Source organism: Rhineura floridana, chromosome 1 (genome assembly GCF_030035675.1).
Source record: "Rhineura floridana isolate rRhiFlo1 chromosome 1, rRhiFlo1.hap2, whole genome shotgun sequence".
NCBI lineage: Eukaryota > Metazoa > Chordata > Lepidosauria > Squamata > Rhineuridae > Rhineura > Rhineura floridana.
The window spans coordinates 49,086,341-49,098,964 of NC_084480.1; the positions used below are offsets into that span (position 1 = coordinate 49,086,341).

A 12,624-nucleotide genomic window follows, 5' to 3' on the forward strand; every position below is an offset into this window, starting at 1 on the left:
GTACTATTATATGGTGCTTTTACAGGTGGGTAATTACAATGAACAAATTAATTGAAACCCATTAAGGCAATACACTTGGGGCTCCAGCTAGAATCAGGATGAACATTCCAGATGGAAAAGGTCATTAATTTGTCCTTCAGGGACACAAGCATCAGCCTCGTAATTACTGTAATAATACCCCATAGCCCGTTGTATGTTGCTGCTTCCTGTGGCAAGAGGTTGCCATATTGTGAAGTGATTGCAGAAAGGAACTGGTGTGAATTGTTGCTGTTGTTTTTGGAGAAAAAGAAATCCAGACAGCTGCTGATTCTCTCTGGAATCCCAGAGAATTTGATAAATATTTACAGGATGATGAACCTGAAACCAATTTAAGTCCTGTGAAAGGACATGAAAATAGAAATCCCTATTGATGTGGATTTACCATTTGGTCTATGCCCTTGTCTCCCTCCCTCTCCCCCAATAAATGATTGCATGAATATCATTTTTGGAAAGAGCTTCTTTCCATTTGGCTTGAAAAGGACTGGCACACCGATTCTGTACAATATGAGAGCCAGTAGTAAGCAATTGTGTGCCATTTTAAATGAAATACATTTTTAAAGAAAAATGTTAGATCACCTTTCTGGGTCTTAAATCTAGTCAGTCACAAAATGAAACATTTGGAATCAGGCAGCAGTGATTCAAAGTAGGCTTGAGCCTGGTACTTTTTAGGGAGATTAATGACCATCCTCCGCTCTGTTTCGATTCCTCCTTATAATTCCCCAATGTCATTTTTCTGCTCCCTTTGCTCCTTTAATCTCTTCCACTACCTGGTCCCCTGTGACTGGGAGCTACTGTGGAGATGTAATTGCTACCTTGTCAGGTGCAAAAGCATGAAAACACAGTGGTGGTCACATGGCTGATACTGTCCCAGACATTCCCAGTACCATGCAAAAAATATTACATTTCCTTATGCCAGCCTTCGCCAACCTGATGTCCTTCAGATGTTTTGGAGTACAACTCCTATGAGCTTCATTCCACCCAGTGGTGCTGGCTGGGGCTGAAGGGAGTTGTAGTTCAAAACATCTGGAAGGTTCCAGGTTGGAGAAGGCTGCCCTATGTACCTGTGTGCCCATGAACCTCCCTACAGAGGAATTGTGTGAGTATATGTTGACCATGCATCGCAGGCATTTTCTAATACAGCTGCTCAGGGGGAGGGAAGGAACAAAGGACTGCAACTCTATTATCCTGAGTTAGTGGATCCTTAATGTTTTTCAAAAGCTCATGTTTAATTCAACTAAACATTAAAAATGTCTAAATGATGGATAGAGTTACAGAATGCATGTTGGTTTAAAGACTGGCTAGCTTATTGGCTTATGTTTTAAATCTCCCCTCTCCCCCACCTCCATTATTGCATGTTAAGTACAGAGCCAACTGATATCCTGACCAAACTATCTATTTTTACAGGGAATATGGGTGAGCAAAGCAAATAATGCTTCATGTTCATAATGTTTCATGTTCATTGTACTGTTGACTGAAGAGAGCACTGAAAGGTACAGCAGCCTGCTTAGACTCCTTTCCCTAGCACTAGTTTGCTTTGGCCCCTTGCAACCCATGTGCAGGCAGCATCTGGACTAAATGAACAAGGTCCTCCCGCTCTGCCCAACAGGAGCTATAATATGCTTCAGAACATGGGTCTGATCATACAGTGACTGTGATTGCAAGGGTGGTAGTAGGAGTGGACTGATGTACCAGGAATTATGAAGAAATATCTTTGTTGATATAGCATATTTATTAAATTCAAAAAGTATGCAATTATGTATGAAAATGCACAGGAAAAAAATCCTTATTTATTACTCTATAATGTATCAAAGCTCTGTGTCCTGAAAGAAACACACTGATTTGTAGGCGATTTGGTTAGGCTAACAAAAAATTGAACTCTACATTTTTTTCTCATAATCTTCCTCTCAGTTCCCCAGAAACAGAAATGTTCATGTGATGAATTTTTAATGGTTTGATAGAAAGGGCACTTGCTGTAGCCAAGAACAAGTTATAATGCAAAACACCACAAAACTGACCTGGAATGCTTTGAAAAGCAAGTTATATACAAGCTAGATGAGACTGGTCTCTGACACAAACGTCTGCTAAGAAGGAAGCTGAATTCACCAAGCAAATCTAGCCTGGGGAGGCAATCATGGAGATGTACATCCATTTCCTGAGGCTCCTCACTTTTAGAATAAAACCTTAGGACCATGCTAGGCCACCAAAATGTTCCCTGTGGAAACAAGGTGTTATTCCAGCTCTGATTTGGCAAAAGATCTTCTATAGTGCAGTATCATCACTCATGGAGGCCATAGTGAGATCCAGAAGATCCAGAACATTACAGAGATAAGGGATGATAAAGTGCTAATTCTGTGACAGACATGATGTGGTAATATGGCTAGGGATGGTCTACTATGATGTGTCTACTCATGGGTGGGACACTACAGGCTTGTGAGAGCTGCTTTGTTTTTTTACTAGAATTCAGAGATCCACCAATCAGAGCCCAGTGCAAAATATATGCATATGTAGAATTAAATAATTCTGAAGCTAGGTGTCTATTTTAGTACCAGAACTGAATGGAGCTCACAATCCTTCTACATAAAAATCTAATCTTGGTTCCTCCCCTCCACCGCTGCTGCCTCTCCCCATGTACACACACATTTTTGTTTTTTTATTTCAACACTATAATGTAAATTCCTGGCTGGGGGGAGAAGAATCATTTTGTTGTTACTACTGTTAAATGAATAGGAGTCAAGAATCCTTGCCACTCTGCTTAAAACCACCCACAGATCTACCAGAAGATCCTGATCGACCTTCTGCTCACCCTTGATCTAGATCATAGTTGAACTGCAGCACAACTAGATTAGTGCTCTTGCCTTTGCAACTGTCTCATTTGATATCACTGTTTTTAAAGAGGTTGTGGAGTTTCATTATGAAATCTGAAATGCTCCTATTATGCACAGCACTAGCTTCACAAGGACTGTGCAGCTTTAACCTGGAATAGAAAGTTTTCCACTCAAGTCCAATTGTGGTGACTGCATCACACATAAGTCATTCCTCATTTTAGAGCCCAACAGTGTCTGATGTTGCTCAAAGAGTGTTTCAGATGTGTCACAATTTAAATATTACAGACATGTTTTAAAAATAACTTTTGTATCCTCTGGGTCTGGAAAACTTTGTATTTTGCAATAAATAAGCTATCCTCAAAGTAATTTGGACAAAGAGCAACTATGAACAGTGAGAAAATCAATCCTAAAGTGCTACTGGTAGTAGAGGAAGAAATATTTTAGAGATAAACAATATTTTCTTCAATGTCCCCATTTTCTGAATCTTGTCCCATATCACATGGTTGTTTGTGCAGCAGAACATCTGAAGGATGCTGAGGTTGGATACTGCCTAGACTTGAACTGTGTAGTCTTGGGCACTGGTTCTGCAATGCATTCATGTCTAGAACACAAAAACATGGGCACGTTAAAATTGTAGTTCCACTTGTCACATGCACTTGCCCCGGGAAAATAACAAAAGATCCCTTAAAGAAAATAAGAGGCCTATATTTGCCATATACCAATATTTTTTGTTAAAAAAATAAACATAGTAAATTTGCTGGGTGCCCCTTGAACTATTCCTTTCTGCCAACTCCTGATTCTCCTTTCAAGGCCACTAGGATTTGCTACACCACCTGCACTAGACAAGCAGAGAGCTGTGTTTTAAGAATAGCTATTTTTTATTATTTATCTATTTATTCAAGGCATTTATAAACTGTGTTACATAATATTTATCTCAGGGTAGTTTACAATGCAAATTAAAACAACAACAACATCCAATCAGCAAACATCACCATTAAACTTCAATTAGAACAGCAAAGCAAAAGCTTCATTTCCATGGTTCAAATTAGCATCTTTGCAATACTTAAAAATAAAAACATCTTAAGCCGGCATCTAGATGACAATACAACAGGTGGGCAGGTGAGTGAGAAAATCAGTGTTGTACTGCAAGTAGGTCTCCATCTCTGCCAGTTGTCATGTGGCAGCCACCCAACACTCTTCTATGGGACCTTTCAGCAACGAGCTACCAAGTGACCTGATGGTCCCATTTCAAATATGGAAATTACAAACTCTGCATGCTGCAAGCTCACACTTGCTCTTACTAAGCTTGTTAGCACTGGGCCACTCTGACGGAGCACCACAGTTATGGCATCAGTCCCCCACCAGAAGTATGGGGAACATAAATACAGAAAATCCTGCGGCACCTCTGCCACATCACAGGCTGGAGAGCTATGAGAATGACTTCTGGAGGAAAGAGTTGAAAAAGGTGGTATCTGAATGCCAAAAGAACTGGAAGGAAAATATGAGAGGGGCAAACACATCCTCTGGTTAATTTTTTGTTGGGACTCTCTCTACATTCACACTCTAGGGGAGGGATGAGGAACCTGTCGCCCTGCAGAGTTTGCTCAACTAAAACTGCCATCTTCCCTGCCTATTGGCCATGCCAGCTGGGGCTGATGGTAGTTGAAGTCTGGAGGGCTACAGGTTCCCCACTCCTGCTCTAGGGTTTTGCAGTGTGTATGCTGTAGTCTGGTCCTAAATGTCACAGTGAAGTGGCAATAGTCTTTTGGTATCACCTTTGGAATTAACAAATGACTGTGGACAGGGCCGGCTCCAGGCATGCTGGGGCCCTTGGGCACTAGCCTGCCCCGGGCCTCTCCGCTCCCCTTCCACGATCCGCTGCAGGATTGCGGATCGCAGGACAGGAGCTTCCAAGCCGCCCGCCATTCTCCCACTATCCCCTCGCTTCACCTACCTTTCTCTGCTGTTTTTTGCAGCAGCACGCACTGCGCGCGCAGGGTTGCCATCAATCAAGATGGCGGCCAAGGTTTCTGTAAGGGGCTGAAGCCTCTGCTGCCATCTTGGTTGATGGCACATTGCTGCCATCAACCAAGATGGCGGCAGAGGCTTTAGCCCCTTACAGAAACCTTGGCCGCCATCTTGATTGATGGCAACCCTGCATGCACTGCAAAAAACAGCAGAGAGAAAGGTAGGTGAAGTGGGGGGTGGCGGGCGGCTCAGAAGCTCTTCATGTCCTGTGATCTGTGGCTCCTGCCGCGGATCGTGGAAGGGGAGCAGAGGGGCCCCTCAGGGGCCTCTGTAGCTCCAGGGGCCCTTGGGCCATGCCCCACCTGGCCGCCCTTTAGGACCGGCCCTGACTGTGGATTCCTAGCATTAGTTGTGGCATTTTTCTGATTAAGGAATTGATATGCATTTTTTTCTGTATAAAGTTTCTCTTTTTTGGCACTAGTAACATTCCAAAAAGTCACACATAATAACAACATAGATACAATATTAAGAGTATTTTTAAAATGTATATATCATCTTTTTAAAACTTAGGGCAAAATTCCATCCAAAATTAAATCTTTTTATTTAAATATGAAAATAAAGCACATGCTTAAATATTTCCTAGTGGTTAATCAGTAAGCTGAGCATTTCCCATTGAAATCAACAGGAATTCAAAGTGCTGAACATGGCTGGGTCATACTCTTAAGGCAGAAAATGGTGTGCAGCAAAATATGAGTACCTACATTCAAAATAAAGCAGTAGCATGTATTAAAATAGACCACAGAAACTGCAGTAGATCATGTCACTGAACCATTTCAATTGCCAGGACAGCCAGATCAAGTAACAGGTATACTGTTACTCAGGGCAGTTCTTGGCCTGGATTTAAGCAACCTTGCCATAATGCTAGAATGGGGGGTGGGGGGAATCAGAAAAGGTCAAAAAACACATGCTGGAAAAAGGCACAATGTAAATTAATAATAAAATCAGACTGAACTATTTAGGAACCATTTGCCTACGCTGCTCAATTTAGATGGTTTTCTAAAAGTTCTGAAAACAAATCCTTCTGAAACCTTAAGGCTCACTAGACAAGAAGCCCAGCATATAGTAAAACAGCCTTTCCCAACCAGTGTGCCTCCAGATGTTGTTGGATCACAACTCCCATCAGCCTCAGCCAGCACTGCCAATGGCTGAGGCTGATGGGAGTTGTGGTCCAACAACATCTGGAGGTACACCGGTTGGGAAAGGCTGTAGTAAAACAATACCTGGCCTGTACCACTTTGAAGTTCAGATTAGAGGATTGCTTGCTTTTGCAGGAGGAAAACCCTACACATAGAAAAGTAGAGTATCAGGTTGAAGGCTATGTTAGAACTCTTCTTCCTGGCACTTACTTTTCTATACACAGGGAATATTTTATATGAGGAAGTGTTTAAACACTGGATCTGTAATCTGTAGCATTACAGCTTAACATAGTTTTACTGTAGGATACGCTGTTCACTTAGAGACCCCCTGTAGGAAAAATTCCCCCTCAGAACATTATTATTACCATATTCTGTCACTTGCTGGGAAATAATTAATGATTTCTCATAATGCAGATATTCCCCAAAGTTGCAGTAGGATCCAGTGAGAAATCCTAGGGCATTGTGGGTAGTTTCACATGCTATTAGCCAAAGAAGCCAGGGGAAATTAAATGCAAAGTACTGCAGACGAATGAATATTTTGGGCCAGGCTTGATTGACTAGGTGGAAGCATAAAACAAAATTTCCCTGCCTTGTATCTTTAGGGAAAAGGACCAGAAGCAATTGCCTATAATAGACAAAAATCTGCGAGCCACAATACAACCTCAGAGGCAAGTTTGGGTTTTGCACAAAAGCAAGCATGGATTGTGTGTATGCATTTCCCAAGTGAGGTGCAGTTTAACACAACAAAAAGAAATTAGCTTGGAGTTTCACACCTCACCTTGATATTTGGATATTTGGCTCATTGGTGATAGTTCTGAGTTCATTCCTAGATTCCTAATGAAATCTTCACTGGCTGAGTGCATCCTGCTGTTCACTTCTTCTGTGCAACTGCCTGTGAAATAGGAGCAATACCTTTTTAATTGACCAACATGTTTCTTTGACCATCATTTCAAAAGGGCAAAAACAGTATGAAACCAGTAAGTGAAAATCCCAGAATGGTGTCGTTATAGTATAATTTAATGCATTCATATTCCTTGCTTTCTCTAATGAAGATTAATTGCACTTAAATAATTAGTAAACATTCTTGTGATTTAAAGTTCAAATATCTAGGGAAGAAAAAAAGGCCAAAGCTATGTACACTGTCCTTGAATAACTGGAGTACAATCCTGGGTCTTTTACACTCACATGACAAAAGGCCCAGGGTGTTTCATCTATGAGATCTGATCTAATGTAAGAGAAAAATATATAGTTATTGCCATCATTTGAGATGACTGCCTATAATTTAAAATGATGTTGCCTACTTTTGTAAAAGGGTGTCTCAATAGTTATCTGAAAAAGCACAATAAATGGTGAATCTGGTGCCCACGCTATGGAGAAAATGTGGATCTAATGCAGGCGAGGGGAACATTTGGCCCTCCAGATGTTGCTGAACTACATCTCCTACCAGCCCCAGCAAACATAACTAATGGCCAGGGATGACGGAAGTTGTAGTTCAGCAGCATCTGGGGGGCTGAAGGTTCCTCACACCTGATCTAATGGAATCTACAAGCTCCACTCCTGTCTCTTCCCACTTTAAACTGTATTGTGCCCACCCCCAGCCTTCTCAAAATAATAGTGCCAGGGGCTAGCAGAAAAAGCAAGGAAGCCAGGCCTCCCCCAACCCCCTATAATTTGAGCACTGGGTGAATCAATGTATATGGCAAAAAAGAAATTAAGTGTCAACTTTAATATTTTACACAGCACTAAACTGGATGGTAGATTAGTAGTCCCAAATGTTTACAAGGTATTTTGCTGCTTGACGCAAAGGACAAAATGGCACCCCCACCTTTCCACAAATAGAAACAATGTATCTTGCGTGAACACTGGGGATGGGACAGCATCCTTCACCACACCTGAGGACAGCAAGGGGGCAGACGGCAGGTTATGAAGCATACATAGTTCTGTCATCACTGCCACTCCCCAGCATCTGTTGCATGAGGCAGCCGCCTCACCCTGCCTAATGACAGAGCTGCCCCAGTTTATATGCATGTAGGGAGGTCAGAGGATTTTGATAAAAACGGAAATGGAAGCGGAAATTGCCAACATATGCTTATTAGTCCCATGTCTGGAACTGAAATCAGCCCAGTGAGAACAACTGGTATTCAGTCCATAAACGTTACGTAATTAATTACATTCCCCCTCCACATTTGCATGGTACTTCTTTTGCACTGAAATGAATAGGATGGACTGACAATGTAACTTATGTAATTAAGTATGTAAATTACATAAATTATGTAATTCTGCCACAGAGGACAGGAAGATGAACAATGTAGTTTTTGGCAAAAGACAAACTGTAGCGGATTGGAAACAGTGCTGCATATAACAAATGCAGGGCAGAGCAGAAAAAATGCCTTCGTATATCCCTTTATGCACAGTCAAGCAGTAATTATTTTAGGAATGATAAAATAAGAGCATTAATCCAGCAGGGATTATTATTATTATTATATTTATTATTAGTAGGAGTTGTTTTTCAAGTGGAAAACTAAAAGCGACAAAGACAGAACAAATTTATTCTTTCTATAACTGGGGAGGGGAGATGGGAGCAGCATTAATGGCCCACAGGTATTTATTATAATAGCACAAAAAATTCAGAATACAACTATGTAAAGTTGGTATATAACTAAGGAAAAAACACAAAGTAACTTGTAGCACGTTAAAGACTAACACATTTTATTATGGCATAAGCTTTCATAGAGTACAGTCCACCAGAGACTAGTCCACAAAAGCTTATGCCATAATAAAATTTTGCTGCAACAAATACAGCTAACCCTCTGGAAATAAAGAAAACAGCACATTCAAGAGATACCTCCTTTAAAATTCCCTTTCACAAAAGGAAACTTTTGTGAATATGGGAGGGGGCACACTCCCTTGTCCTTGCATGTTTTTTTTCTTTTCTTACAGTTGGGATAGTTTCCAAAATGAGTACCGTATATTCCGGCGTATAAGACGACTTTTTAACCCTGGAAAATCTTCTCCAAAGTCGGGGGTCGTCTTATACGCCGGGTGTCATCTTATTAGGGTTGCCATATTGCCCGGATAGCCGGGTTTTACCCGGATTCTAAGCATGTCACCCGGTGCCCGGCTAGCCCCTTAGGTGGCCCGGATTCTCAACTTTCATTTAAAAAAAAATTAAGTTTCTAGGTGGTGCGGTTCTCGAGATATATATAAAAACGTCAGGCACCCCCCCGGTTAAATCTTTTTTTAAACTACTGTATAGCACTTTGTAGCTTTAACCCCGCCCGTTCAGGATTTCAGCCAATCAGTGAAGTGTTTGTTTGGTGGCAGTGTCTGCAAAACCTCATTGCAAGGCCAGAAAATGGTGGTTTCCCCTCCTGTTTATCTGAAAATCTCATAAATTGGGTAGGTATATACATTTCAGTTTTTCCCCCTGTTGTGTGTAGGAGTCAGATCCTGGGCAGTTTTTTGAAAACCTTCCCAATAGTTGCTTTTGGGGGTAAAAACAGTGCTAATCCCATATGTCCAGAGTAAATCCTATTGAATTCAGTAGGAATTACTTTTGAGTAGACATGATTATGAATGTGCTGAAAATCAATGGGACGTTGGAGTGAATGTAAAAAAGAATTGTGTTTGTGTTCTCTTTCTCCCCCCCCCCCCAGTCCTATTTTAAAGCAAGTAGGCAGGGCTTACTTAGGTATTGCAGTTTTTATTCTGTAGGAAACTAATACTGATTTTTAAAAAACTAATACTGATTTTTCTGCAATGACCAATTGGTTTGACAATAAACTATTATATGGGCTGTATGTATTTATACATCTGCAGTGTGTGCGTGTGTGTATGGAGACTTTCCAACACCACTGTGAGGTAGGGTTGGAAACCAAGGCAGCTCACAACAAGAAATAAAGCCATTTAAAATCCAATAACCATAAAAACAAGTATAAACAGTTGCAAAACAGTGTAAAGTGGCATGATTCGGAATTTTGGGTTGTGTGAATGAAGTTGCTTATCACTTGAGGTTGCATTTCTGTCCCTGTTTGAGTAAGCCCCATTGAATACGCTGGGACTTGCTTCTGAATAAATAAATTTAGGATTGCACTATAAATATCTTTACAGTTGTGTAAATAATAAATATATTTGATAGTTATGCTTATATAAATATTTCTTCATTTATCATATTTTTGGTTTTTGGTTAGGAATCCTGACTGGTTGTGAGATGCTGAGTTTTTTGCCTTATAGGAATCTTGTTGTGGTTGGTATGGTATTACATTTAGGAAAGTGTTACTGCCTTCTGTATTTTTTTTTCCTATTTGCATTTTACTTATCTTTAACCTCACTCCGTTACAGCCATAGAAGCAACAGCAGCATATGCAAGATAATTAACTCCCATTAGTGATAAGAACAAGAATTTATAATTATTATTTCAATTAAAACAAGAGGCTTATCAATACTTTGAAGAGGACCAGATATTTATTTTCTTTCTGAGCCCAGGACTGGGTCTTTCATGATGCCCGGTGTGTGTGTGGGGGGGGGGGGGAGCAGGAGAGTAGTCGATAAGACAGACATCCTGGCATTGATAATCGAATTAGCAAGGTATGTGTGGGGTTGTTGTACACTTCCAGGCTCAGTTTCATTTTGAGTATGGAGGTGGAACCTGTGTAGATGTGGTTATCAAAGGGAGAAGAAATTTTGAGTTAAGCAAAGCTCTGCTTTTATAAAACCTAAGAAACATACAGTACTTTGAATGTCTGAGTGCCTGCACCAGTGGAATACTGGAGGAACTTGTAAAACTTGCTGCAACAGTATTTAGAACTGAGCATGTGGTGTGAAAGACTCCTTTTCCTAACATTTTGGCTTGTTTTTTTCTGATTGTGTATTTTTATTGTTTTTACTATATTTGTAAGCTGTGCTGAGCTCTGTTTTTAACAGCAAAAGGGCAGGATATAAATTCTCTTAATCAATCAAATACTCCATAGTGTTGGAAACTAGAGTCTAGGCATTTAATGTTGCTTTTAAAAAAAAGATTTCTCACATCTTTCCCCAGTTTTTGGTGGTAATTCCTAGGCACAAAAACAAAACAACTGGACAATCCAAATATTAATATTTATAAGTTTATAAGTGACAGTTTTCCTGCTAAGTACCTGCATGTCATAAGCAGGGGTAGTCTTATACGGCGAGTATATCCCAAACTCTATATTTTAACTGGAAAAGTTGGGGGTCGTCTTATACGCCGGGGGTCGTCTTATACGCCCAGTCGTCTTATACGCCGGAATATACGGTAATAATCTCATTCTACTCCATCAACCCCACCTCCAGCCATGTATATATATGCCTGCCAATTTAGGATTACATTTCATGCATCCAGTCCACAAAAGTTTATGTCGCAATATACGTGTTGGTAGCCTTTAAGGTGCCACTAGACACTTTGTTATTTAAAATTAAAATAGTACAGTTTACATACCTACTCATGGATTTAGCATCTGAGGAATACTCTCTCAAGACTCTCAAGACGTTGAAGTCCAAACTTCATAACAACGTAAGAAGAGTCTGCTGGATCAGGACAAATGCCCGTCTAGTCCAGAATCTTGTTCTCACAGTGGCCAACCAGATGCCCATGGGAAACCTGCAAGCAGAACCTAAGGGCACTTTCCACACCTTCCGTGGTTTCTAGCAACTGGTATTCAGAAACATGCTGCCTTCAACTATGGAGACAGAGCACAGCCATCATGGCCAGTAGCCACTGATAGCCTTATCCTCCAGGTGTTTGTCTAATCCTCTTTTAAAGCCATCCAAGTTGGTGGCCATTGCTGCCTCCTGTAGGAGCGAATTCCATTGTTTTAACTGTACTGTGGAAAGAAGTACTCAATTTGGCTTGCCATTTTACAAGTTGACCCACAGTCCCTCCCATCTCCCTGGTAACATGTTGTTTGAAAAAAAATGAGCGATTTGGCATCATTATGTTGGCATTTCCCTACCCTGCAAGTGGAAACCAATGAAGCAGAATAGAAATGTGGTAAGGAAATATTAGCATGATGACATCAAATTATGCTGTTTGTTCCATTATAACTAATTGGGACGGGTAATGCCTATGCACCTCCCCTTAATGTGTAGTTTGGACCTCAGATTAGGACTTTTGCAATGAAATGTTAAGCTAAGGGAAGAATTGAGGATTGAGAAACTATTTGGTAGAAAAAGACAGGTATGCCATATATTTCAAGATCTAACCAGTCAGCAAGATACCAGCTGTATAAAAAATGGAGGGAAACATATGGATTTAAACATGGCAAATATGGATGCAAAATACCACCTTGTGCAAAAAATATATACAGTGTTATGCCTCCTGAAAAATTAGGAAAATATATAAAATGAAGTGTTAACTTTAACTTGGAAAAACAGAAAGGCAAGCCTTAGAGTTGATGTTTTCCACTAGCTTTAAATAGTAGAGATTTGGCAATTAAAATAATTAGCTTTGCAAATTGCTTCTCATTAGCTTTGATCTTTTGTAAAACATGCACGTCTTCTTAACTCTGTCACTGCTGTTGTGTGTGTTGCAGGGGTGGAGTGGGGGTGGGAAAGTGGCTGAGCATGCAGAGAATAGCGCA

General features: G+C 40.6%; 1 protein-coding gene across 5 annotated transcripts in view; it reads right to left on the reverse strand.

Annotated features, from left to right (window-relative positions):
* Positions 1-1,710: 1,710 nt before the first annotated feature.
* Positions 1,711-12,624, reverse strand: part of ARHGEF28 (Rho guanine nucleotide exchange factor 28) — a 244,137-nt gene continuing 233,223 nt past the window's right edge. For 4 of the 5 annotated variants that reach the window (XM_061621010.1, XM_061621004.1, XM_061620991.1 and 1 more), the window contains 2 exons: positions 6,807-6,920; positions 1,711-3,465 (listed from right to left, as the gene is read on the reverse strand). In XM_061621010.1, the coding sequence (XP_061476994.1) occupies positions 3,305-3,465; positions 6,807-6,920 (275 nt within the window). In that variant the 3' untranslated portion in view covers positions 1,711-3,304. The remainder of the gene's footprint in view (positions 3,466-6,806; positions 6,921-12,624) is intronic. The other variant, XM_061621020.1, reaches the window with a different exon arrangement.